The 24,684-nt window shown below is 39.1% G+C and overlaps 3 protein-coding genes across 3 annotated transcripts; 1 reads left to right on the forward strand and 2 right to left on the reverse strand.

Annotated features, from left to right (window-relative positions):
* Positions 1–3,392: 3,392 nt before the first annotated feature.
* On the forward strand, positions 3,393–9,744 carry LOC121980799. The gene is made up of 2 exons (XM_042533016.1): positions 3,393–4,134; positions 6,801–9,744. The coding sequence occupies exons 1-2, from the start codon at positions 3,873–3,875 to the stop codon at positions 7,196–7,198; spliced, it is 660 nt and encodes a 219-aa protein (XP_042388950.1). The 5' UTR covers positions 3,393–3,872; the 3' UTR covers positions 7,199–9,744.
* Positions 9,745–9,891: 147 nt separating this feature from the next.
* LOC121980797 lies at positions 9,892–12,761 on the reverse strand. Its single transcript, XM_042533014.1, has 4 exons — positions 12,616–12,761; positions 10,891–12,515; positions 10,408–10,804; positions 9,892–10,324 (listed from the first exon to the last, which is right to left on the reverse strand). Exons 2-4 carry the CDS (start codon positions 12,405–12,407, stop codon positions 9,971–9,973), a joined length of 2,268 nt encoding a protein of 755 aa, XP_042388948.1. The 5' UTR covers positions 12,408–12,515; positions 12,616–12,761; the 3' UTR covers positions 9,892–9,970.
* Positions 12,762–19,574: 6,813 nt separating this feature from the next.
* On the reverse strand, positions 19,575–21,418 carry LOC121980798 (CBL-interacting protein kinase 6-like). The gene has a single exon (XM_042533015.1). It carries the CDS (start codon positions 21,097–21,099, stop codon positions 19,747–19,749), a length of 1,353 nt encoding a protein of 450 aa, XP_042388949.1. The 5' UTR covers positions 21,100–21,418; the 3' UTR covers positions 19,575–19,746.
* Between the last annotated feature and the right edge of the window lie 3,266 nt (positions 21,419–24,684).

Consider the following 24,684-nt stretch of genomic DNA (forward strand, 5'->3'; position numbering starts at 1 on the left):
ACGAGGTTTCGGTCAAAATCTACTGATGGACCTAGAGAGCTCTGATTATACCTATTTCAGTTACTGTGGATTTTTGATATTTCAAGGAGTTCAAATATGCTATCTATTATTTATTTCAACTTCTAAAAGATATTAAAATATAATAAAAAAATCAGTAAAACAATCCCTATACGTTTTAGGTTTTTCAAAACATCTGGTCCACCACTAGGAATACCGAAAATAACAATGGAAAGCATATTTGGACTCCTTGCAATTTTAGAATTCCACAGGACTTGAAATGAGTACAATCGGAGTTTTTTAGGTCCGTTAGTGGATTTTGACAGAAATCCACTGATGGACCTAGAGACCTCAGATTGTAGCCATTTCAAGTCTTGTGGATTTCTAAAATTGTAAGGAGTCCAAATATGCTCTGCATTATTATTTTCGACATTCTTAGTAATAGACCAGAGGTTTTAAAAACCTAAATCTCTATTTTTTTTCTTTTTCCTTTTTTTTTATTATTGGGCTTGATACGAAGAGATATCAGGCCCAACATGAGGCTGATATCTCTTCATATCAGGGCCAATGTGGGCATGATATCTCCCCATATCAGGTCTAACAATAGAAAAAAAAAGAAAAAAAATGAAAAAGATATTTAAGTTTTTCAAAACCTCTGGTCCATCACTAGGAATGTTAAAAATAACAATGGAGAGTATGTTTGGACTCCTTGTAATTTTAGAAATCTACAAGACTTGAAATAACTACAATCTGAGGTCTCTAGGTCGATAAGTGAGTTTCGGTCAAAATCTATTGATGGACCTAAAGATCTCCGATTGTACCCATTTCAGTTCATGTGGATTTATGATGCTACAAGGATTTCAAATATGCTATCTATTATTTATTTCAACTTTTAAAAGATGTTAAAATATAATAAAAAAATAACAAAACAAATCCCCATACGTTGGGCTTGATATGATTCATATCAGGCCCACGCATGAGAATTTTTGTCAATTCATCATTATTATAATTTTACACCTCCGTAGTACCTGAAATAAATAATGGATGAGTCTCTCTTAATTTATGGGGTTACAAAGAATTCAAATATGTTATCTATTGATTATTTCGACTTCTCTATATGTATTCTAATGTTATTAAAAAATCAACTAAACTTTAAACATTGTGAGCCATATAATTTATATATTAGGCCTATGTTATGCATAATGCACTCGTGAAAAAAAAAGAAAGAGGAGATCGCAGACAAAAAATTAGATTGACTGTACTGATAGGAGAAAGTAAATAGAAAAAAAGGTAAAAGGATAAAATAAAAAATACATTTAAAAAAATACGTTTTTTAATAAATATCAAATATATATATATATATATATTTTATCTCGCCTTTGGTAAATTGGCGCAGGTAAATTGCCGTTTATGGTAGCTTAATTTTCTACTAAAAATGTAACTTATAAATTAAATGAAACTGCTTTCCGACGAGAGCAAAATAGAAGTCGAAACGGATTCGTTCGAGTCATCCCACAAGAATCGTTCTTCGGATAGCATCAAAACCACGATCCAGAAGTCTTCTTCTCCGCTTCGATCGCCGCCAAACCACGGATTCTCCCTGTTACTGATCTCCAAACCCTCGATCATCCTCTTTGGATTTGTTGTTATTTTTTTTTTCTCTCGTGTTTGTGGTTTTTGATCGAGATTCTGTAAGAAGGGTTGGTCATGGATCGAGGTCGGAAGCGCGAGGGCGCCGACGACCTCCCTGCGGACAAGCGCGCGTGCAGCTCGTCTGACCACCGGCTCTGCTCCTCCGCCGCCTCCCCGCCCCCGCTGCCTCCGGACAGCGAGATGGGGTCTTCCTCATCCGGGAGGTCCGACCGCGGCGGGGACTCCGGCTACGGGTCCTACGACTCCGAGAACTAAGCCGCGGGTTACGACTCGCGCTCCGACATGGGGAGGCTGCACAAGGTCTTGGTCGGCCTTGCCGACGAGGGATCCGCGCAGCTCTCAGCGCTGACCGAGCTCTGCGAGGTGCTCTCCTTCTGCATGGAGGATGCAATGGAGTACTTCCCCGTAGAGAGCACCGTGCCGCCGCTGCTCGTGAAGCTTGTCGGGCATGAGAATGACATTATGATTATCTTACTGAAGAAACTGCAGAATGCATTGTCTTCTTTGGATAACTTTCCTGTTTAAGGCAAGAAACACTTGTGCAGATATCCCTGCTAGGAGCTGGACCATGAATCCTTGCTTAAGAGTTCACTTTGTTTGTGAAAAAAGAAGATTCAAACTTGTCTGACTATAACAATGTTCTAAGTGTCGATATTTTTTCATCCTTAGATGTTTTAGAAGGATATCTCTTGCCTAAAGTTAGTGAAAACAAGAATGCTAATCTGACAGAATCTATGGATAACAATATCAGCAAACTAAAACTCACTTCTTCGAGGTTAAATCATGCTTCAGAAGGGAATTCTACAGAGACACACACAAACATCTCTAATGAGACATGTATTTCCAACTCCTCAGAGGTACAGTTTGCTAACTTTATTCTTTTTACCTATCTTATTTTTCATGAAAGAACTTAGTATAATTTGCATTTCTGTATCTACAACAATACATCTGATCTAATAACAATCATTCAAGTTCAATAGAAATAAGATATCAAGTGGTTTGGATGAACCCTTTTCTTGCAGTTGCCTACAAAGACACATTTATGATCATTCATTCTATTTCAATGGAAATAAGATTAGTGCTGTAGATGAACCCTTTTCTCATAGTTGCTTAAATTTTCTTCCACTTAGGTAATTAGAAGTCAAGAACAATTTTTACCAACAGAGACTAGCACACTACAGATATCTGGTAAGCTTTCAAGGATAGAAAAACTACCTTCTTCGATAAACATATTTGATATGCCTTTTTTACATGTTGCTCTTCAGGTATGAAAGCTGCTCCAGAAATGACCACAGCAACATCTCCAAGCATAGAAGCAAAGAAAAAGTTAACTTTTAGCATAAGTGGATGGGAATCGAGCAGGCCTAATGCATCCAGCGCCGGAGTCGGAGCCGAAGCTAGATCAATTTCCCCCTCTTTCTATCCCAAGATCTGTTGCTCAGGAGACGTTGTCCCTGTTGTCTAAGGTTTCATACGCAGAAGCTCTGAAGCCGGCGTTGCTGCGGGCAGCGAAGAAAAGTTTCGATGAAGTAGCGGAGGACTACAAACGAGCCACAACCTACAATAACAAACTTGCTATATTCTACACAGGAAAAGGTTTCTGGTATGTCTAATGCCTTTTGTTTTGCTCTTATTGGGAAATTTTCAGGGTTGAGACCAAATGAGGCGACGATTATTCAATCCTTCGCGAATCTAGGGCTGTCCAGTTTCTACAACATCAGGTTTCTGAGGTTTGGGTATGTGTTCATCCACCTATCATCAATTGAGTATATGGCTAGGATCGGGACTAGGGGGATTTGGTATATAGGGGGGCGTTCCTATGAGGATCTTTAAGTGGTCGCTAAAGTTCACCTATGAAAAAAAAAATGTGGAACCGCCACATCAGCGACCTCCCTAGAGCCGGTTCCACGGATATGAAGAGAGGTAAATGCAGGTACACAACTGAAGCACATAACTGGGACGCTAACTCCCAGGCAATGGCACCCCGAGGATCTAACCTTGGACCTCTTGGCCACGAAACCATGTGCCCCCAGCTGTGCTACGCCTTGGGGACAACTAAAGTTCACCTATGAGGTCAAATCCTCTGTGGTTCCGATCTGGATCCAGCTCCCCGATCCTCCCATACATATGTTCTGCAAAAAGGGGTTGTTTGCAGCTGTGAATATTCTTGGAAGGTTTCTGAAAGTTGATGAAGCTATATAGCGGATGACTCTAGGCTGACAATGGCAAGAGTTTGTGTAGAGATCGATCTTTTGAAACCAAAGATTGAAGATTTCTGGATTGGTATAGGAGAGGACAGGAGATTGCAAAAGGTGATCTATGAACGCCAACCTAAATACTGTCTACACTGCCAGCATTTAGGACATTCAGTTGAGGAATGTTATGGTAATGGTTATCACCCAAATCTAGCTTGGGGTGTTGGGAAACAGAACTCTGCTACTGTGGGGGAAGATCCCATGGATTTGAAGGACAAACATCTGGAAGGTATTGTTGGTTGCTACTCGGAAAACCTAATGGTTCCACTGTACAAAATTTTGTATAAAGGTCTGAACCTTTTCCTAGCTACCATGTGTTCTTTTAAATTAAACTCGGATCGCCTGCGGAACTTAACACGTTTGATCCTAAGTTTAATTTATTTGTTCTTTTAGGTTTAGACTTGGATCTCCTGCGGAACTTAACACGTTTGATCCAAATCACCTAGGTTATTAATTCCATTAAATATTAATTTCTAAAATTGGCTTCCAGGACTGCATGGCGAGGCACATGACCTTCTTGAGTATGGGAACAACCACCACCGCCTAGACAAAGCCTTTTAAGGAAAGCTAATATTTAATTTCCTTAAATAACTTTAGGTCAACCGAAAAGAACAATCAAATCACAAGGAAAAGAAAAAACAAAAGAACACAACATCGAAAACAAATTTGAAATACTAGAATCGCATGCCTCTTGTATTTGGTATTTTTACAAAGAAATAAAACTAGTATGATGCGGAAATTAAATACTAGTATACCTTTTTCTTTTGCAAACAAAAACCTCTTGGTCTTCTACCGTATTCCTCTTCTAACCTCAGACGTTGTGTGGGCAACGACCTTCCGAGATGAGAACCACAAGCACCTTCTTCTTCCTTGCAAGTTTCGGCCATCAAAACTTCTCCTAGGATGAAGAGGTTCGGCCACCACCACCATGCTCCAAGGGATGCTAGAAACAAAGCTTTCTTTCTCTCCTTCTTCTTCTTCTTCTTCTTCTCTAAACTTGATCCGGCCACCATATGAATCTCCACAAGAAGGATGAGGTTCGGCCATCAAAGAGAAGAGAGGAGGAGAGGATGGCCGGCCACACCAAGGAAGAAAAAGAGGGAGAAAAATAGAATAGAGTTCTTGCCATGAAGGCACCTCTACCCCCTCTTTTATAATCCTTGGTCTTGGCAAATAAGGAAATTTTAATAAAAACTTCCTTAATTTCTTTGCCATGAAAAATAAATTTAATTGATATAAAATCAATTTCTCTTTTATTAATCAACATGGCCGGCCACAATAATCTAAGCAAAGGAAATTTAATTCAATCAAGAATTAAATCCTTCCTAATTTGTTTCCAGAAATTTTAAAATAAAATTTCTCTAATAATTTTTATCCCTTCATGATTGATTTATAAAAAGGAAATTAAAATCTTTCTTTTAAACATGTGGATAAAAAGAAAGTTATCTCTAAAAATTAAAATCTCTTTTAATCTAGAAATAAGGAAAGATATCAAATCTTTTCTTAATCTTTTGTAGAAACTTATAAAAGAGAATATTTAATTTTTAAACTCTCTTTTAAATCATGAACATGGTTAAAAAGGAAAGTTTTCTTAAAATTTAAAATCCACCTTTTAATCAACAAATAAGGAAAGATTTCAAATTTTAAACTCTCTTTTAAACATGTAGATGATTTACAAATAAGGAAAGTTTTTACCAAAAATTAAAACCATCCTTTTAATCTACAAATAAGGAAAGAGATTAATCTCTTCTCTTAATCTTTTGTAGAAAGCTATAAAAGGAAATTTTTAATTTTAAACTCTCTTTAAAACCTTGATATCCACATGAAATAATTTTAATAAAATCCTTTTAATACTAGTGGCCGACCACCCAAGCTTGGGACCCAAGCTTTGGGCAGCAACTTCGCTCATCCACTTGGTCTTGGCCTACCCTAGCTTGGGTTTCAAGCTTGGCCGACCCCTATGGATGGATAAGAAGGTGGGTATGTGGTGGGTATAAATCTCTATATACAAGAGGCTACGATAGAGACCGAAAGGAGGAATTGGTTTTGGTCTTCCATGAAATTAAGCATCCGTGTTCGCCCAACACACAACTTAATTTCATCAATAATAATCATTCCACTAAAGAACTATTATTGACTCACAAATCCCAAATTACATTTTGGGCTCCTTCTATTATGAGTGTGTTAGTCTCCTGTTTAAGATAACAATGTCCACTAATTAAGTAAGTTCGACAACTCACTTAATTAATATCTAGCTCCAAGAGTAGTACCACTCAACTTCATCGCCATGTCGGACTGTCCACCTGCAGGTTTAACATGACAATCCTTATGAGCTCCTCTTGGGGACATTCTCAACCTAGATTACTAGGACACAGTTTCCTTCTATAATCAACAACACACACTATAAGTGATATCATTTCCCAACTTATCGGGCTTATTGATTTATCGAACTAAATCTCACCCATTGATAAATTAAAGAAATAAATATCAAATATATGTGCTTGTTATTATATTAGAATTAAGATCACACACTTCCATAATAACTGAGGTGTTTGTTCCTTTATAAAGTCAGTATAAAAAGAAATGACCTCTAATGGTCCTACTTAATACACTCTAAGTGTACTAGTGTAATTATATAGTTAAGATAAATTAATACCTAATTACACTACGACCTTCCAATGGTTTGTTCCTTTCCATCTTGGTCGTGAGCTACTGTTTATAATTTATAAGGTACTGATAACATGATTCTCTGTGTGTGACACCACACACCATGTTATCTACAATATAAATTAATTGAACAACTACATTTATCATAAATGTAGACATTTGACCTGATTCTTATTTCTAGATAAATGTTTATACCAAAAGCTAGACTTTTAGTATACATCCTAACAGGTATACCTAGAGAGGGTGTAGAAGCTCATCCAGGGGTTTCTCAGGTAGTGTCTTTGATAGCTAGAGTAGGGAAACAAGTATGGATTCCAAGGGAAAAATCTGTTGTAGCTCTAGAGGTTGGGTCAGTGGAGGGTTTTGCTGTTGAAAACTCTTTCCAGATTTTGGAAAATTTGGAGGAGAATGTGTTGGATTTGCATAATCTCGATATCAGAGATAGAGAAGAGGAATTAATTGTGAATAAGAAGATGATACATGAGGAGGTTGGGGTTCATGTTTCTTATCGAACAAAGGCATTTAGGAGGAAGGGTGTAGCTATGGCTGAAATCTCTAGAAAGATAAGGTCGGATGGTATGCCACAGAGAAAGGGTAAAGCTCAGGGAAAAATTACAGGAACATAGCTTTTTGCCTATTGATGATTCTGTTTTGGGGCTGATCATAGCTTCTTTGGAAGAGGAGGAGGATATTTCTAAATCTTTTGTTGAAATGGAGGATTTGGATTTGGATTTGGATAATCTTGTGATCAAGAAAGGCAGCTCCTCTCTGAATGATGAGTCCGGTGGTGGTGCAGTTAGACAGGGGCTAGACTGGGATCCAGGAATACATAATATGATGACTAGGCGTAAAACTCAAATGGTACGGGCTTCCACCTCTGCTGATTTTTAATGGCTGGTTTAATCTGGAATATTAGAGGAATAGAGAATGATGCATCTATGAGAAGAGTTCATTTCTTAAAAGAAATTTACCATTTAAATTTCATGGGCATTTTGGAACCATTTATTGAGTTGGATGAGACTTTAATGATCAGAAGATTAGGATTTGAATTAGCTATATCTAATTGCTCTAGTAAAATTTGGTTTCTACATGATGTTAATATCGTTTGTGATATTTTGGTTGATTATGAACAGTTTATGCATCGCAAAATAAGCTCTCAATTGCTTCCTAGTAGTATTTTTATCTCGGTGGTGTATGCCAAGTGTAACAGTGGTGAAAGGAGAATTTTGTGGGAAAGGTTGCTGGATGTTAAACCTATTGATGATGTATGCTGGTTGGTGGGAGGAGATTTCAGTGTGCTCTCTAACAATCAAATGGTGTTCTATTAAGGCCGAGAGCTATTAAAGAATTCAATGATTTCTGATACTATCAGGCTTGTCGGATCTTGGTTTTGTTGGGGATAGATTTACTTGGACTAATAAGAGAATATGGAAGAGGTTAGATAGGATTTTAATTCCTCCTCCTTAGAATGATAAGGATTTGGTGGTGCTTGTGGAGCATTTGAGCAGAGCAACTTTTGATCATTGCCCTTTATTGATTAATATTTCGGTTTCTTCTCCTCCTAAAGCCTCCTTTAGGTTTCAGAAGATGTGGATCGAACATCAGAATTTTCCCCTTACTGTGACTGAATTGGATGCTGCCCTGTTATAAATATGGTCTTCAAAAATTACAGATCAAATTAAGAAGACTTAAGGAGCATTTGAAATGGTGGAATGAAGATGTATTTGGTAATATTCATGACAAAGTGAAGCTAGAGGAGGAGAGGTATGCTGCGGCTAAGAAAAAGTTTGATGCTGATCATTCTGTGGTGAACAGAATTCAGATGGGGGAATCACAAGCATCTTTGTTTAAAACTCTACACATGGAGGAAATGTTTTGGAAACAAAAAGCAGCTACCAAATGGATGGGAGAAGGGGATAGAAACATAAAGTTATTCCACAATTTGATTCAAAAAAGGAGGTTAGCAGGGAGAATTTTTAGAATTTGGGAGAGAGGCTCATGTTTGGAAAAAGCTGAGCTTATACAAGCTTCTGGGCTTTCTTTCTTTGAGAACTTGTTAGCTAATGAGGTAGAGGTTCTACATACTGATGGTATGGAACAAATTCTGGCATTAATCTGATGAAAATATTGTTTTGTCAAAAAAATCCAACCATGGAGGAGATTAAGCAAGTAGTTTGGGATATACATCAGGATGGGGTAGCTGGGCCGGATGGGTTCTCTGTTGCTTTTTATAAGGAGTGTTGGGAGACTATAAAGGAAGATGTGTTTGAGGCAGTTTTGGACTTCTTCAATGGTGGGACATTCCCAAGGGGTATGGCTGCAACAACTCTTGTTTTAATTCAAAAGTGTAATAATGGGCAACAATGGAAAGATTTTAGACCTATTAGTTTATGTAATATATCTAACAAAATTATTTCAAAGATGGTCACTAATAGGCTAAATTCGGTGATGTACAAGCTGATTTCTCCATCTCAGAGTGGTTTTGTCCAAGGAAGGCTATTTCTGACAATATGCATCTTGCGTAAGAGCTTAATCATAAGCTAAATTATAGGGTCCGTGGTGAGAATCTGATATTGAAGCTGGATATGGCTAAAGTCTATGATAGGGTACAGTGGGCTTTTCTGCTTAATGTGATGAAGGCTTTCAGGTTTTCTAATCGTTTCATGGATATAATCAAAAGATGCATAGCCGATTGCTGGTTTTTTGTAAGGATTAATGGGACTTTATCAGGTTTCTTTCAGTCTAAAAGAGGTCTAAGACAAGGGGATCCTATTTTCTCCTTTGCTATTCATTATCTCAGCAAAATTTTTATTGAGAGGTTTGTATCAGCTCTTCAATAGCTCACCTCAGCTATATTTTGCCACCAGATGTGAGAATAGAATTTCTCATTTAGCCTATACGGATGATATCATGATCCTAATGAATGGTTTCCTTAATCATGTCAAATGTGTCAAGAAGTTCCTGGATTTCTATACGGCATGTTCTGGGCAAGTGAATGCTTTTAAGAGTTTTTTCTTTCCTTCTAAAAATATTTCAGTGGATAGGAGACATAAAATAGCTATGGTAACTGGATTTTCAGAAGGTGTTGCTCCCAAGGTTGTTAAAATCGAGATTCTACGTTGAAACGGAAGGGAGTTGTAGAATCGTAAACTCGTAGTATCGTAACACGAATCGTAAGTTTCTACCAAAATGTAAAATTATATATAAACATATATATACTCATAGAAAATAACATACATAAGATTAATAACCTCAAAAACACATTAAACATTTGATTAAACTAAACATTTATAAGGTCTTCTACAATCCACACATAAAATAAGTCATAAGTCACAAATTTTAGATAACATATAAGTCTACAACATGAAAAATAATAGTCAAGTTCTAAAGTCTAAACTTCATAAATTCATGAATTCATAATCATCCTCCATGTGTTCTTCATCTCCAGCATCCTCCATGGCATCTCCACCTTCTTCAACTTCATCATCATCATAACTAGGCAGCTCCAAATCATCATGAGGTGCTCCACTACTAGGTCCTTCTTCAACTGGAACCAAATCTTCATTTGAAGCATCCAAATCTAAATTTTCACTATCATCCACAATCCAATCATCATCAGAAGCTAGGTCATCAATGCTATAGTCATTGACTTTCCTCAATTCCTTCTTCTTGGCTAATTTTGAATTAGCCATCACAAAGACTACATCATTCATCGTTTTTGCCTTCAAACGATTTCTTCTCTTAGTGTGGACCTAAATAATAACAAAATCAATTAACACATACTCATATAATCACATACAACTAGGTAATTTCATTCAAGAATGAAATGCAATACCATCTCAAATGCACTCCAATTCCTCTCACAGCCAGATGAGCTGCATGTCAAGCTCAAAACACGAATAGCAAACTTTTGCAACTCAGGATGTTCATAACCATATGATTCCCACCATTGTGCTGGAGTTTTGGTTTCAATTCCACAAGTGGCTACTGCACTACCAAAGAATTTCTTTCGATATTTGAAGTCTTCCAGTTGAGCATCAATCTTCTTTACTTCTTCCATACTTTCAACCATCCTTTGTAGACAATCATATAGTCCTCTTTTCACTTCAAAGTCAGCTTTAAAATTAGGACTGTAATGAAATTGAGGGTTAAGGTAATAGCCCGCAGCATGCAAAGGCCGATGTAGTTGATTATCCCATCTTGCATCTATAATTTCCCATAGAGGCAAGTAACTAAAGAGTGAGAAAAAATTTGAATTAGTTTCCAAGAAATTATAAATTTATACGAGTATTTAATAATTAGTAATAAATTAAGTTACCTTTTCTTAATACCATTAAAGGCAGCTTGTATCTTTTCTTTGGCCCTGTCCATTTCCTCATAAATGAACCCCATGGCAGGCTTCTCATCTGAGTCTACCAAACGAAGGACTTTGATCAAAGGATAAGCACTCCTCAAGCATGTAATAATGCTTTTCCAGAAGTCCTTATCCATTACCACATTTTCAATAACCTTTCCATCTTTAGTCTTTGCAAATTGACTAGATTTCCATTCTTTGGATGTAAACATTCTAATCAATGCTCCCTTATTGTCATTCAAGCAACCCAAAGTCAAGTAAGATGTGGCAAAACGAGTAGTGGCTGGTCTAATCAAATCCTTTTCTTTGGTAAAATGATGCAATAGAGAAATAAGCGCAGTCCTTGAATAGATGTAAGTTGTGATCTTTTTACCTCGTGCAATTGTCTCTTTATGTATTGGTATCTTTTTTTCAAAATCCTCCAACATTAAATCGATGCAATGAGCTGCACAAGGCGTCCAATATAGCCTCTTTCTCTTCCCCATCAACATCTCCCCAGCTGCTTTGTAGTTTGCTGCATTGTCTGTGACAATTTGCACTACATTCTCTTCACCAACTTCTTCAACAATTTCATCCATCAACTTGAAAATCTTGTCAGCTGTTTTAGATATATCAGATGCATCAATTGACTTCAAAAAAATGGTTCCCATAGGACTATTAACCAAGAAGTTTAATATAGTCCTCCTCCTCTTATCTGTCCACCCATCAGTCATAATTGTGCATCCCATTTTCTTCCAAAATGCTTTGTGCTGCTCTATAACTTCTTTGGTGCAATCAACTTGTTGTTTCAAATACTTGACTCTAATCTCATGGTAGGATGGAGGCTTAAAGCCAATACCATGTCTTGCAACCAAGTCTAGCATCTTCTTGAATTCATCACTTTTTGCCACATGAAAAGGTATAGCATTATTGTAGAAAAAAGAGGCAATCCCTTGGCAAGCTTCCTCCCTCAAATTCTTCTTGAAAATGCCATTGATGGTAGTTTGACTACTCACACCCCTTTTCTTGAATAGATCAGCAGGATTCTTTGCAATTTCTCGCCTTTGTCTTTTTGCACCCTCCACCTCCTCATCTTCATATTGGCCAAGAGGACTTGAATCACTTGATCTTCCTTCAATCTCCTTTGCCCTCTTTATTAAATTTTCTTGCAATGAGGATACAATTTTCCACATTTCCTTCCTTACATCATCACTAACAGCCTTGCATGCTCCAACATCCTTTTGTGTTCCTGCCAAATGATGCTTGAGTCTATAAATCCCTCCATTTATCACCTTTTGACAGTATTTGCATTGCACTTTCTTTGGATTTTCATCAACTGCAATTCCATGTTTCCAACCTGGATCAGATCTATTTCCAGGAGCATTCACTGCCAATCTTTTGGAATCTGAAGTTCCACTAGTTGTGGAAGCTACGCTTGGAATGGCTGCACCACTATTGGAGCTTGCTTCACCAGACCCACCAACACTAGCTTCTCTACTCATTTTTGTGAAATTAAAGAAGAACAAGAACACCACCACGCAGCTTCAGCTTCACCAACGACACTGCAACTCTGCAACAGCAGCTCGCGAACCACAGACGTGGCCAACAGCCTTCAGAGATGCAGACGGGACAGAGACGGCCAAAGAAGTAAAGAACAGAGACCCACAGATGAGATAGATGGAGAAGGGACAGAGGCGGATGATGGCGTACCTTTAATTGAAGTCAGTCACAGTGCCGGTCGACGCACACCGGACGCACAGGGAGGAGGAGACAGACGCGTACGTGAAGGAGACGATGGTTGCTGAAGAAGAACGAAGCACAGCAGTTGCGGCGACAATGGCTCGCGACGCGACTTAGGAAAGCTAGGGTTTCTTGAGATCAAATCTTCTGTCCCGAAACTCTCCCTGTCCCTCTGTCCCACGCAGAAAACGACAACCGACTCGTGAGAAACACGTGACGAAGGCGGAAATAGGGATCGGCCCTTGCTGATCGGTCTGGGGACCGATCAGCCCCTAGGCCGATCGGTCCCCAGACCGATCAACCCCTAGGCCGATCGGCCCTTGCAGATCGGTCTGTGGACCGATCAGGCCATAGGTGGATCGGTCCACAGACCGATCTCCCTATTTTTCTGAAGGAGAAACGCACGTGTTATTTGGAGCGAGGTTTCTTGGACCCGTGTTTGATCGATCGCTGCGATCGACCTTCTGGTCTTGGAAAATCGCTGGACTCTTACGAGTCTACGATTTCCGCTACGCTTCCACGCGATTCTGCACGATTCCACCAGATTCCGCTTCCGCCTGGGCACGCAACGCGGAAGGCCCCCAGAAATGCGTAGAATCGTACGATTCTACGTTCCGACTCGCGATTTTGACAACATTGGTTGCTCCTATAACATACTTGGGTGTTCCAATAGTGGCAGGAATGAGGAAATCAGCATACTATCAACCATTGTTAGAGAAAGTTAGAAAGAAACTCCTGGGTTGGAATATTGCTAGACTTTCTTTTGGTGGAAGGCTTGTCTTAATACAAAGTGTTTTGTCATCCATTGTTATGTATTTGGTTCAGGTTTTACGCCCTCCATTGTGTGTTCTCCATCAACTCGAAATGATATTCGCTAACTTCTTTTGGGGTTCTACAGAATTTAAAAAAAGTATACACTAGATAGCATGGAAAGATGTTTGCAAGCCAAAGTTGGAAGGGGGCCTTGGTGAGAGGAAACTCTTGGATGTTGCCTCTGTCGTGGCTTTAAGGCTTTGGTTTAGATTCAGAGAACATAATACACCTTGGGCTTGGTATCTAATTAAGCAGTATTGTGGTAAGGAGTCTCCAATTGTTGTTTCTATTAAAAGTAATGCTTCTCCTTGGTGGAAAAGATTGATTAAAAGCAGAGCTGTAGTAGAAACTCCGATTGAATGGAGATTGGGTAAGGGGCAGGTGGATTTTTGGTATGACATATGGTTTGATAGGGGGCCTCTTTTTCTAGGGATGAATAATGTAGATAGCAGAATGCTCATGATTTCTAAGTTCTTGGATGGTAGAGGATCGCCCCCAGGGCTATGGTGCCGCGATAGGACATCCAGGTTGTCACCCAGACACTCACGGTTCGATCCTCAGCTATGACATATTTGTAGGATTTTTTTTTCTTCAAATGGGGAATACAATCAAAGAATGTTGGGCTTCTGGGCTTCTAGGCTACCCATCTTGTGCGCTTCTCGATTTATCCTGGCGATCGATGGAAAACTTCTGTGGGGCCAGGCCAGTCATCTAGGGCTAGTCAATGAGGCTAAATGAGTTTATCATTTTTGTTTAATGGTAGAGGATGGGTTCAATGTGAGTTGGAGGTTGTGTTAGAAGCTGAGGTGGTTGCTGCAGTGATCAGCTCAACTTTATTACCAGATGAAATTGATAAATTGACGTGGAAACGTAATGGTAAATTCTCATTGAAATCTGCTTAGAATCAAGTAAGGCAAAAGTATCATGCTGGTGGAATCTGGGTGGCAATCTGGAGTAGAGTGCTATCTCCAAGCATAGCAGTTTTTGTCTGGAGGTATTTAAAGTAACGATTACCTGGGGACGAGCTGCTGCAAAGAAGAAGAGTGAATCTGGTATCAAAGTGTCCATGCTGTGCTGAAGTTGAAGCATGGGAGCACCTGCTTTTTGATGGTCCAATAGCTAAAGAAGTTTGGGTTTTCTTTGCTAAGATGTTTTGTGTGAGTAAATGAATGTTTTTTGAAAATTGGAATACTGGCAAGGACGGGTCTTCGGGGCAAGTAAGGGAAATTGTTCCTTTTTTAATCATTTGGTTTTATGGAAAGCTATAAATGATGCTAAGCATAGAGATATCAAATCTGAGACTCGGTTAATTAGTAGAAATGTTACTAGATATCTTTGTGCTGGAATGACAGCAAGTACTATCCAAAACAAGAATTGGAAAGGTTTTAGGTTGACCGCTAGTTTGTTGGGGATTCCTGTGAAGCGTGTTACTATCAACGTTATTGATGTCGTATATTGGAGAAAACCAAATTTTGGATTTAAATTGAATACGGATGGATGTGCCAAAGGAAATCCGGGTTTATCCTTTTACGGGGCTATTGTTAGAGATCATGAAGGTAAGGTGATTTTTGCTTGGCACGGATTGATAGGGATGGGATCCAATCTTCGGGCTGAGTTGTTTGGGATTCTAAAGGGTTTGGAACTATGTATTGATAAGCATCTATTTCCATTATGGTTGGAATCTGATTCATTGGTGGCTCTGAAAATTTTACAGTTTTCATGGTTCTGTTGGGAGATCAGAAATATGGTAATTAGAATCCAAAAAATCATTAGGGATTATTGTATTAGGTTCTCTCATGTTTATAGAGAGGCCAATGTGACGGCAGATTATTTGGTCAATCAGGCCTATAGGGGTCCTATGGAGAGAATCCTTGGGGGTCATGAGATTGACAGAAATCTTTTGGGATTTGAAGGGTGGGATTGGATTGTCTTATCCGAGAATTTCATGTAAATGTGGTTAGTTTTTGGATCAAATGAAGTGATGCTCCCCCCGGGTTTGGTGGGTCTCTTATGTGATCTGGGATTTCCTATTTGGTATCAATGATCGGATCAACTTATATTGGTATATTATTGATACATTTCACCTTCATTCTCTTGAGTTTATATTGGCGAATCTTTTCTGGGGGTCTGGTCTTGCTACTATGTTCGTGTTCTGTTGGAAAAGCTCTGAAGTCTGAACTTTGCCTTTTTTGGTGATATATTGCTGAGATTTCAGAAGTGTTCGGTGTCTGCTTTGATGGTTGGAGAGCTATGTGTTTTTCTTTCCAATTTATGGTGTGCTCTAGTTTGAAATACGTGTAAATTTTGGGTGTCTTTGTTTAATTGTAGTTGGAGGTAAGGTTTGGCCCCCCTCCTACTATGATTACTACTTCATATATGTCAATTCAAATAAAAAAAAAAACTTTTAGCATTAAGTGGAAAACAACTTGACCGCTCTAAGTCACTTTATCAAGCAGTTCTAGAGGATCAAATATCTTCAGAATTTCACATGGTTGTGGGGTCTAAATTCTGTAATCAAATATACAAACTTGAGTACCTGGAGTTGAAAACTCAAACAAGGGCCAAATCTTGGATTGTGTTTCCCAGTCAAATACCCTCTTGAATAATCTTGGATTCACCTGGCAAAAGCTTCCTTTTTTTCCTACCATGTTAGAAGCCAAGATGCCTTCTAATATTGATAAAATGAGTTTGTCATATGATATTTTATTTATGTTCAAAATATTGGAGGGCTTGAATTGCTTTTCTTTGGAATTGCTGACCGATGAAAGAATTGGAGCATTGGCTGAAGGGAGAATATATAACTTTGATGATCAGAAGGTGATAGTTCATTCAGTTCCAGAAGTAGTGTTTGTGAACAGCAAATTGTCTGATAAGTTAGAGCAGCAAATGAGAGATCCTCTGGTAATGACCACTGGTTGTTTCCCATCATGGTGTAGCCAGTTAATGAGTACATGCTCTTTCTTATTTTCTTTTGAAGCAAGATGAAAGTATTTCTACCTCACAGTTTTTGGTTCTTTAAAAAAAAACAAAATAACATACAGCATTCAGTTAGTACTAGCATAAACTTGAGCAGTGAAAGTCGCACTTATTCACGTGAGAAGTTAAAAGTAGATCGAAACAGTATCCTTAAATGTGCTACTAAAATGGTGGAATTACATGCTCATAGTTAACGGTTCTCTTGAAGTAGAATATGCTGAAGAAGTGGGTACTGGTCTAGGTCATACAATGGAATTCTACACATTAGTTAGTCATGAATTTCAGAAGGCTGGATTGGGTATGTGGAAGGACCTTTGTTGCAATATTGGTGACTCTGAATTTGTGTCCGCTCCACTTGGACTGTTTCCTTGTCCTTGGTCAACAACAACAGGTGTACTGGGTGGGATTGATTTCTCTGATGTGATTGAAAAATTTCTCCTCCTTCGTAAGCGGGTAGCCAAGGCAATCAGAGACAGAAGGATTTTGGACATACCATTTTCCAGTTGCTTCTATAAGATTATGCTTGAGCAGGTTCTTGCGAAGTTTTCTAGTGATTGCTTGTGTATGTGAATGTTGTTTGCGTGCAATCTAACCATGGAATAAACTACATGCTTCTGTAGGAGCTGAGTATATGTGATATCCAGTCATTTGATCCTGAGCTTGGAATGACTTTGCTGGAGTTTCAAGCTATTGTCAATAGGAAAAAGTTTGTTGAATCAGTTTCTGGAGAAAGCCATAGGGTTTCCTCACACTTATATTACAGGGATATCAGTGTGGAGGATCTTTTTCTTGATTTCACTCTTCCAGGCTACTCTGGTTAATTTCCTTGGGAGAGTCCAAAAGTGGTAAGCGTGGTGTACGAAGACTTATTCTTTCTCATGCAAAGCACTTTGATGATTTTAACGGTTTGCTTGATAGCTTAATATTGAAAGCTTGGAAGAATATGTTGCACTGGTTGTTGATGCAACAATTGGCAGTGGAATCGCGAGCCAAGTTGACGCCTTCAAGTCTGGATTCAATGAGGTATTCTTTGCATCATTCCTGAATTTGGGTTTGTTGAACCTAAAACTCTGCAATATAGTTTATGGCTGGTTCTTCTTTGGATAGTTTTTTTTTCCCCTGAAAAAGATAGTTTTGAGAGCCCTCAAGCACTCATATTTGGGTGAAGGCAGATTTCAAATCAAGCACTTCCAAGACCTTTAACTGAGCTAGTTGGCGCCTCTCTTCTTTGGATAGATGATGATTTTTTTTTTTTTTAAAAAAAGGGCAGATTTGCGTTGAACCTTAGGCTTGTATCATAATCTTGATATTTCTAATGTTTTCAGCAATCTGAGAGAGAAATAATCTCAGCCCTTGGATTTTGTTGATTTTTACCTTATCCCCTTTATGCCCAGGTATTCCCTCTGAAAGCTCTTCAGATTTTCACAAAAGATGAGCTGGAAGAACTACTATGTGGGGAGCAAGATAGTTGGGATGGATGTAGTGTTTTCCCCTAGGTCTTTAGCAGTTTATCTGGTACTCCTTGAGGATTATAGTTCTTCGTTTCTATACAGTTCACTGAGCTCGTGGATCACATCAAGTTCGACCATGGATATACAGCAAGCAGCCCTACTGTCAATGCCAGTTAACAAATCTCCCCAAAGCATACATAGAAAATGTTTTGCTCACATAATGTAACCTACTAATTCGTGATATGTGTTCCTTTTTCTATGATAGTTGTTAGAAATCATTCAAGAATTTGATTGTGATCAACGTAGAGCTTTCTTACAATTTGCACATGGTGGCTTAGCTGCACTTAACCCTAAACTAACAGTCGTTCGTAAGGTTTGAATTTACAGTGGGATAATTGACCGATAGTTTTATGCGCTTCTAAGTTCTAACAACATCCTTTTATTTTCAATTGCAGCGTGGTAGTTGCGATGCTGATTTGGATTTGCCAAGCGTCATGACTTGTGCTAATTATCTAAAGCTCCCACTTTCTTCAACCAAGGTATTTATTCCTTATCCTTTTTTACTTCTACATTCTTGCTTTCTTGATTATCATTCAAGCAAATATCCTCTTTAGTGCAATGTCAAACCTTTCTTGATTTTGAAAAGCAAAAAATCCACTCAAATTTACCACGTTGAATATTCTTTTGCCGATATACTAACCATGCCTCAACTTGCACTGCACGAGAAAATGAGAGAAAAATTGTTGTATGCGATGACAGGTCAGGGATCATTTCACCTTTAGCATCCATAATGACATCAAATATTTCCCTTCAAATATTTATGGGACCCACTTTCATATCATCAATGAAATATCTTATTTATCAAATATCTCAAATCTCACAATAAAATATCCCCTCAATCAAATATTTATGAGCTCCATCTATTAAATATTTTTATCTCTCAATTATAATTTGTGGGGCCCATTTTCATGTCACCCACAATGGAATCACCGGGCATAAAGTTGTGCCCGGTGATTTTTATTCTCCTTTCAAATATCCCCACAATGAAGGATATTTGAGAGAGGAGGATATTTGAAAAAATATTTTCTCCAAATATCCCAGTAGGAGATCGTCCTAAGCTAAGCAAGACTCACTGCTCCGACACCGATCCACGATGTTAGAGATGATGTAAATAAGTGGGCAACAGGCAGCAGCAGGAGCCTAGTGGTGGGCAGATTGGCGCAGCAAAAGGAAGCCCGACTTGGCTCCACAAGTGTACATAGTTCAGGTTAACTCGATTCAAAGTGATTGCATGAACTCGATTCAAAGTGATTACACATGCAGATACAAAAAAATGTAAATAAGGCGATATTATTAACTTTAAACTTTAGTTTGTCATTCAGGGTATGCTTATTCCTACAGTTACATTTCGATTCTGGTTCAGTCTTTAGTTTTTGCATTTTAGTTGTGTTTGCTACAAGGTGATATGGATTGTCTATGCTATACACAGATTGTGATTGAATTATATGCAAGTGATATCTATTATATATATATATATATATAAAAGGCTATTGTTCTTATTAAAAGAATTCAATTTTTATAAAAGATGTTTAATTTCTTTTATATAATTGGGACTGAATTGTTGCTATCAACTCGTTGACGCAATTCAAAATCAGACCTTGAGTTTTTTTATTTAATGCAAATATTCAATAGAAGCAAAACAATTACAACAATGGATGATGGATGATGAGAACAGAGCAGTGGCGCGGGGCACTGGGTAATGGTTGAGCATGCACGAAAAGCTCTTACAGCAGTGTTAATGGCGGATGAGGACGAGTTACAGATCGAATTATGGGGAAGAATTATTTATTAACAAATGCGATTAGGCTGCAGAAGTTTGGTCATCGGACGAGGCGGCCCAGATGATGTCTTGCAGCGCCGGCCAGAGTACATCATTGCAGAAAGTCTCGTACTCCGCCGCGTCGCCGCCGTCCCGACGCACCGCCACCACGAGCACAGACGGCGTCACCGTGAAAATGTCCGCCGCAACCGCCAGCTTTCCCTTCCGCCCCCGCTGCTTCCCCTCCAGCCTCACCCCCGCCGGGCAGCTCTTGGTCACCTGGTACTTCCCCGCCGCCCTCTCCACCACGCCCTCCAGTCTCGAGATCACGCCGCTCGCTGGTTCCCTCGTCGCGAACCGCAAGACATCCTCTTCCCGCCGTTCGCCGCCGGAGAAGAGCGGGGAGAGGTCGAAACCCTCGGAGAAGGATATCAAGTGGAAGGCGTTCAGCTTCTCGGGTTCCTCTCCGTCCTTTTTCTCGCGCTCCTTGTCGCCGGTCTCCTCCGACTCCGAGGCGGTAGTCGGAGCTGGCGGAGCAGAAAGCGACCTGATAATCGTGGATTTCTTTAACCATGGGGTTTCCATAAGCCGCTCGAACGTGATTCTTGTCTTGGGGTTTGGGTCGAGCAGCTTGGTGATGAGTCGCCGGGCGTCCGAGGAGAACCACGGCGGGCACTGGAAGTCCCCCCGGCGGATCTTCTTGTACATGGCGAGAATGTTCTCGTCCTGGAAAGGGAGGAACCCGGCGAGGAGAACGAAGAGGATGACGCCGCAGGACCAGAGGTCAGCCTTCGCCCCGTCGTAGCCCTTTTTGCCGACGACCTCGGGGGCCACATACGCCGGCGTGCCGCAGGCGGTGTGGAAGAGGCCATCGGGGCGGACGTGTTCGGCGAAGGCGCTGAGGCCGAAATCGGCAATCTTGAGGTTTCCCTGCTCGTCGAGGAGGAGGTTCTCCAGTTTGAGATCTCGGTGGTATACGCCGCGGCTGTGGCAGAAGTCGACGGCGGAGACTAGCTGGCGGAAGTAGTGCCGGGCGACGTCATCACGGAGGCGGCCGGAGCGGGCCACCTTGGCGAACAGCTCGCCACCACGAACCAGCTCCATGGCGAAGTAGATCTTGCTGCGCGTCGCCATCACCTCGTGGAGCTCCACGATATTGGGGTGGCGAACCATCTTCATCACCGAGATCTCACGCTTCACCTGCTCCATCATCCCCGCCTGGATGACCTTCTCCTTCCCCACCACCTTGATGGCCACGCACATGCCAGTGAGAAGGTTCCGCGCCAGGTGCACCTTCGCGAAGGTGCCCTGCCCGATGACTCGCCCTAGCTCGTACCGCCGATGGAGAACACTCTGCCCTTCCGCGGACGGCGCCGGCGACGGTACCTCCTCCATTTCGATCTACAAAAAATAGGGTTTCTTTGCTCGCAGAAAGTTTGGGAACAAGCGCGATTCTCCGATGGGAACGAAGGAATTTCTTCGAACAGAGCCGATCTGCTGATCTACCCGTCCTCGACGTGTTTCCGGTGGCACGATCGGCTGGCGGAGTGCTTGCTCGGCTTCTCTCCGCCCCAGAACTCAGAGCAGGAACTCCCCATCATCTCGCTGCATCACCTAGCAGAGATACCATGCAACGGCAGACTGATCTCCCCGAAGAAGAAGGACAAGCAACGTAGTCTTCTACTTCGTCACCGCAAAACTACCACTGCGGCGCAAATGGCTGCTGCCTCGGCGAGGTTATAGGGGCATTCGACTGCGAAAAGACCAAAATGCCCTTTCCCTTTCCGGACTCAGACGGTGCGCAACGGCGGTGAGTGGGCCGACATGATGCCAAAATAGTCTCGTGACAATTTAAACATATATTAGCCTTCGGATGGAGATCGGACGGTCGAAAACGAACCCAGTTGGCCGTTAGGTGCGAAGGTGATGGGACGAAGGAACGGATGAGATTGTCGCGATCAGAGACGAAGGCGGTGGCGAAGTCGGCTTTCTCGTACGATAATCTCCGTTGGTGGGCCCAGCCCACGAATCTTGTCCGTCCGATGCACCGAGACGCCGCCCATGGTTTTTTTTTTTTAAAAAAATTTTTAGTAAAAAAAAACCATTTTCAAATTTGTTTATTTCTGAATAATTACGGAACGGTCCCTCCAAATTATCTTACACATTCTGACAGAAAATAAATGGGACATTTTGTTGCAGTACAATAATTTTTCCATAAGTAATTTCGTGTATAAAAATTAATTTCAAAATTTATTAGAATAAATATTCATATAGATATAAACTGCGCCGAGGCTGTCTATTTTTGAATAATGTTAGTAGAAATATTCAATTTGTACACTTAAATATTTTAAATAGGAAAGAATTCATTCATGCACCGCTTCTTCATGATTAATAAATAATTCTTATCACAAGTTTTGGATTAATTAGATAGGGAAGTATATTACATCATCTTATACAAGACAAGTTGAACTACTTTTATATTATTTTAATAAATTATTTAAACCTTTTATTTAATTGATCTTTTATATATATATATATATATACCTCTCTAACAATTTTATTTATCATTTTACCATTAATTTATTTATTTATATTAATAACATCTCATCTCATGTACTAACTATTAGATCATCTTAAAAAGATAATATTAATATTAATTGTCAATTTATGATATTAATAATCCTAATTTACAATTTCAAATCAAGTGTATTTGAAAAATAAAGCTAAAATCTTGCCTGGCCGCCCTCGGACTCGGAGACTTCTTACACACAACTCTAAAATTTACGTTCACTCGGAAATCGATCTTTAAAATATTTATCACATTTAAGATTCGAATCCTAATCGTTTGTCATATTTATATTAAAAAATTATATATACATTAATAAAGCTAATTGATGTCAAATCAAATGTTGTATGCGACAAATAAAACTAGAATCGTGTCATGCCTCTTGATTGATTGGCGTCCTTGGAGACATGAAGCAACACCAAACCTACGTAAATTTTATCGATTTTTAGAATATTTGTTCAAACTTATTGTTCTTCCCAGCGTTTTACCATTGTAATTTGACTAGATACAGAATAAAATAAACTAATTATCCACCATTATTTATGAAAAATATTCCTTTAGTTAATTTGACCCTCCGACAACCCACAATTATAGTACACCAATCATTTTGCTTCAAATTATATAATTTTATCCCAACAATAGAATATCCATCAAATCACATCAATAATACACATAGTTTAATTAATCTTAGGAAGGAAGAACTTGTGGAATAAGTTCACTAATCAAACTTGTTTCACAACTTAATCAAAATTCACTTCCAACCAATCCAAAACAACATAGTTTAATCAAAACATATATATCAGACAAATAGGGCAAAGATCAAGAAGACATTTTTCTTTTTAAATTATCAAATAAGGGTCTACTTTGATCATTATTATTATTTTTTTAATCAAAAGGGCGCTCACCCTATTGTTCTACTATTTGCAATTACCTAAATATCCTCTACTACTATTCAATATTGTTATTCTCTATCTATCTTCTGTCTAATTTTTGAATTGGTTGAGCGTGTTTTAGCAATTGCGAAATTATAACTGTTATAAATATTATAGCAACTGTGATTTTATAGCTATTACAACATTAATATTATGTGAATAAGTCAAATCTACCTTATAACATCTACGATTTTGTAACTGCTATGACATGAATTCCTATTATTCACATTGTAACAATTAAGAAACCAAAATTGCTATAATATGAATTCTTATTAACATTGAATCAATTAAGTATATATCTTAGCAGTTACGAAATCGTAACTACTACAACATGTATAACAGTTGCAATGCCCGACCAACTCAAGATTTAGATGAGAGATAATACTACTGAATAATATTAGAGAGCAATGAAGTAATTATACATAGCTGAACAGTAAAATATATAGGTTGCCCTTTTAATTAAACAATAAAAGTGGAATACGATTTAAAAAAAAAAAAAAGGAACATCCAAAATGGAGATAATTGAGAAAAGAACAGACTTGCCGCATGCTCTTAACTAGAAAACCAGGGAGGTTTCAACTGGGGAAGAACATGAGAACTTTGTATTTACTTCAGAAATTAGGTCTCAGCACATGCAAACTATACTTTTCAGTATTGAAAATATAGCCAATAATCGAGAAAGAAATTAATATGTGTATCGACAAATAGATATATAGAGATAGATAGACGCATTTAAGGCGGTTTAGTTTATTCTATCTGAATAATTCATGGGACATGGATGGGGACCAAGAATGTCTAGATGAATGTCTGCTTGTGAGCATTATTGTTGAAGAGGACATGAAAACAAGGAATCGATCGGCATGAGAGGTTTGATGCTAATTTGTAGCCAAACTCCTGTCAGTGTTTGTGTTTGGTCCATGGATGGCCCCATCGGCACAGACGTCTACGTGTTAGTCTCCCATTGCAGGCCGCAAAACCCTATCGGTCGACGGCTAAGCATAGGTGTCATTCGCGATGAAACTATGAGGAAGGAAGGGATGAGGTAGTTATGTATTGTGTAGCTCTCCTTTCTTCTCCTATCTATTACTTGTCGAATTGTTAACCCAAATTAATTAAGCAATTAGTACTCGATTAGCTAGCTAAACTAAGATCAATAGTAAGGACTATATCTACCCTAAACATTACTCTTCTACTTAAGAAAATTGTTATCTGAGTTAATTATGATTATAAGCGTGATATTTGAAAATTGGAACCATGCTTGCTTGCTTAATCATGACTGAAGATTGCAATTTAAAGATTTAAAAATATACTCTATAAATAAATGCAAATTTATACTAATTAATGTAGTGTAATAAGTATAAAACAAAATTCTAACTCACCTGATCCTCTGAAAAGCAGATAAAAACAAAATCAAGAGATTTCTCTGTCTCCTGCTTCAGGCAAGAGAAGATGAGTTCTAGTTTTTCTATTGCATTATTGCTA

This window comes from Zingiber officinale, chromosome 5A (assembly GCF_018446385.1).
Source record: "Zingiber officinale cultivar Zhangliang chromosome 5A, Zo_v1.1, whole genome shotgun sequence".
NCBI lineage: Eukaryota > Viridiplantae > Streptophyta > Magnoliopsida > Zingiberales > Zingiberaceae > Zingiber > Zingiber officinale.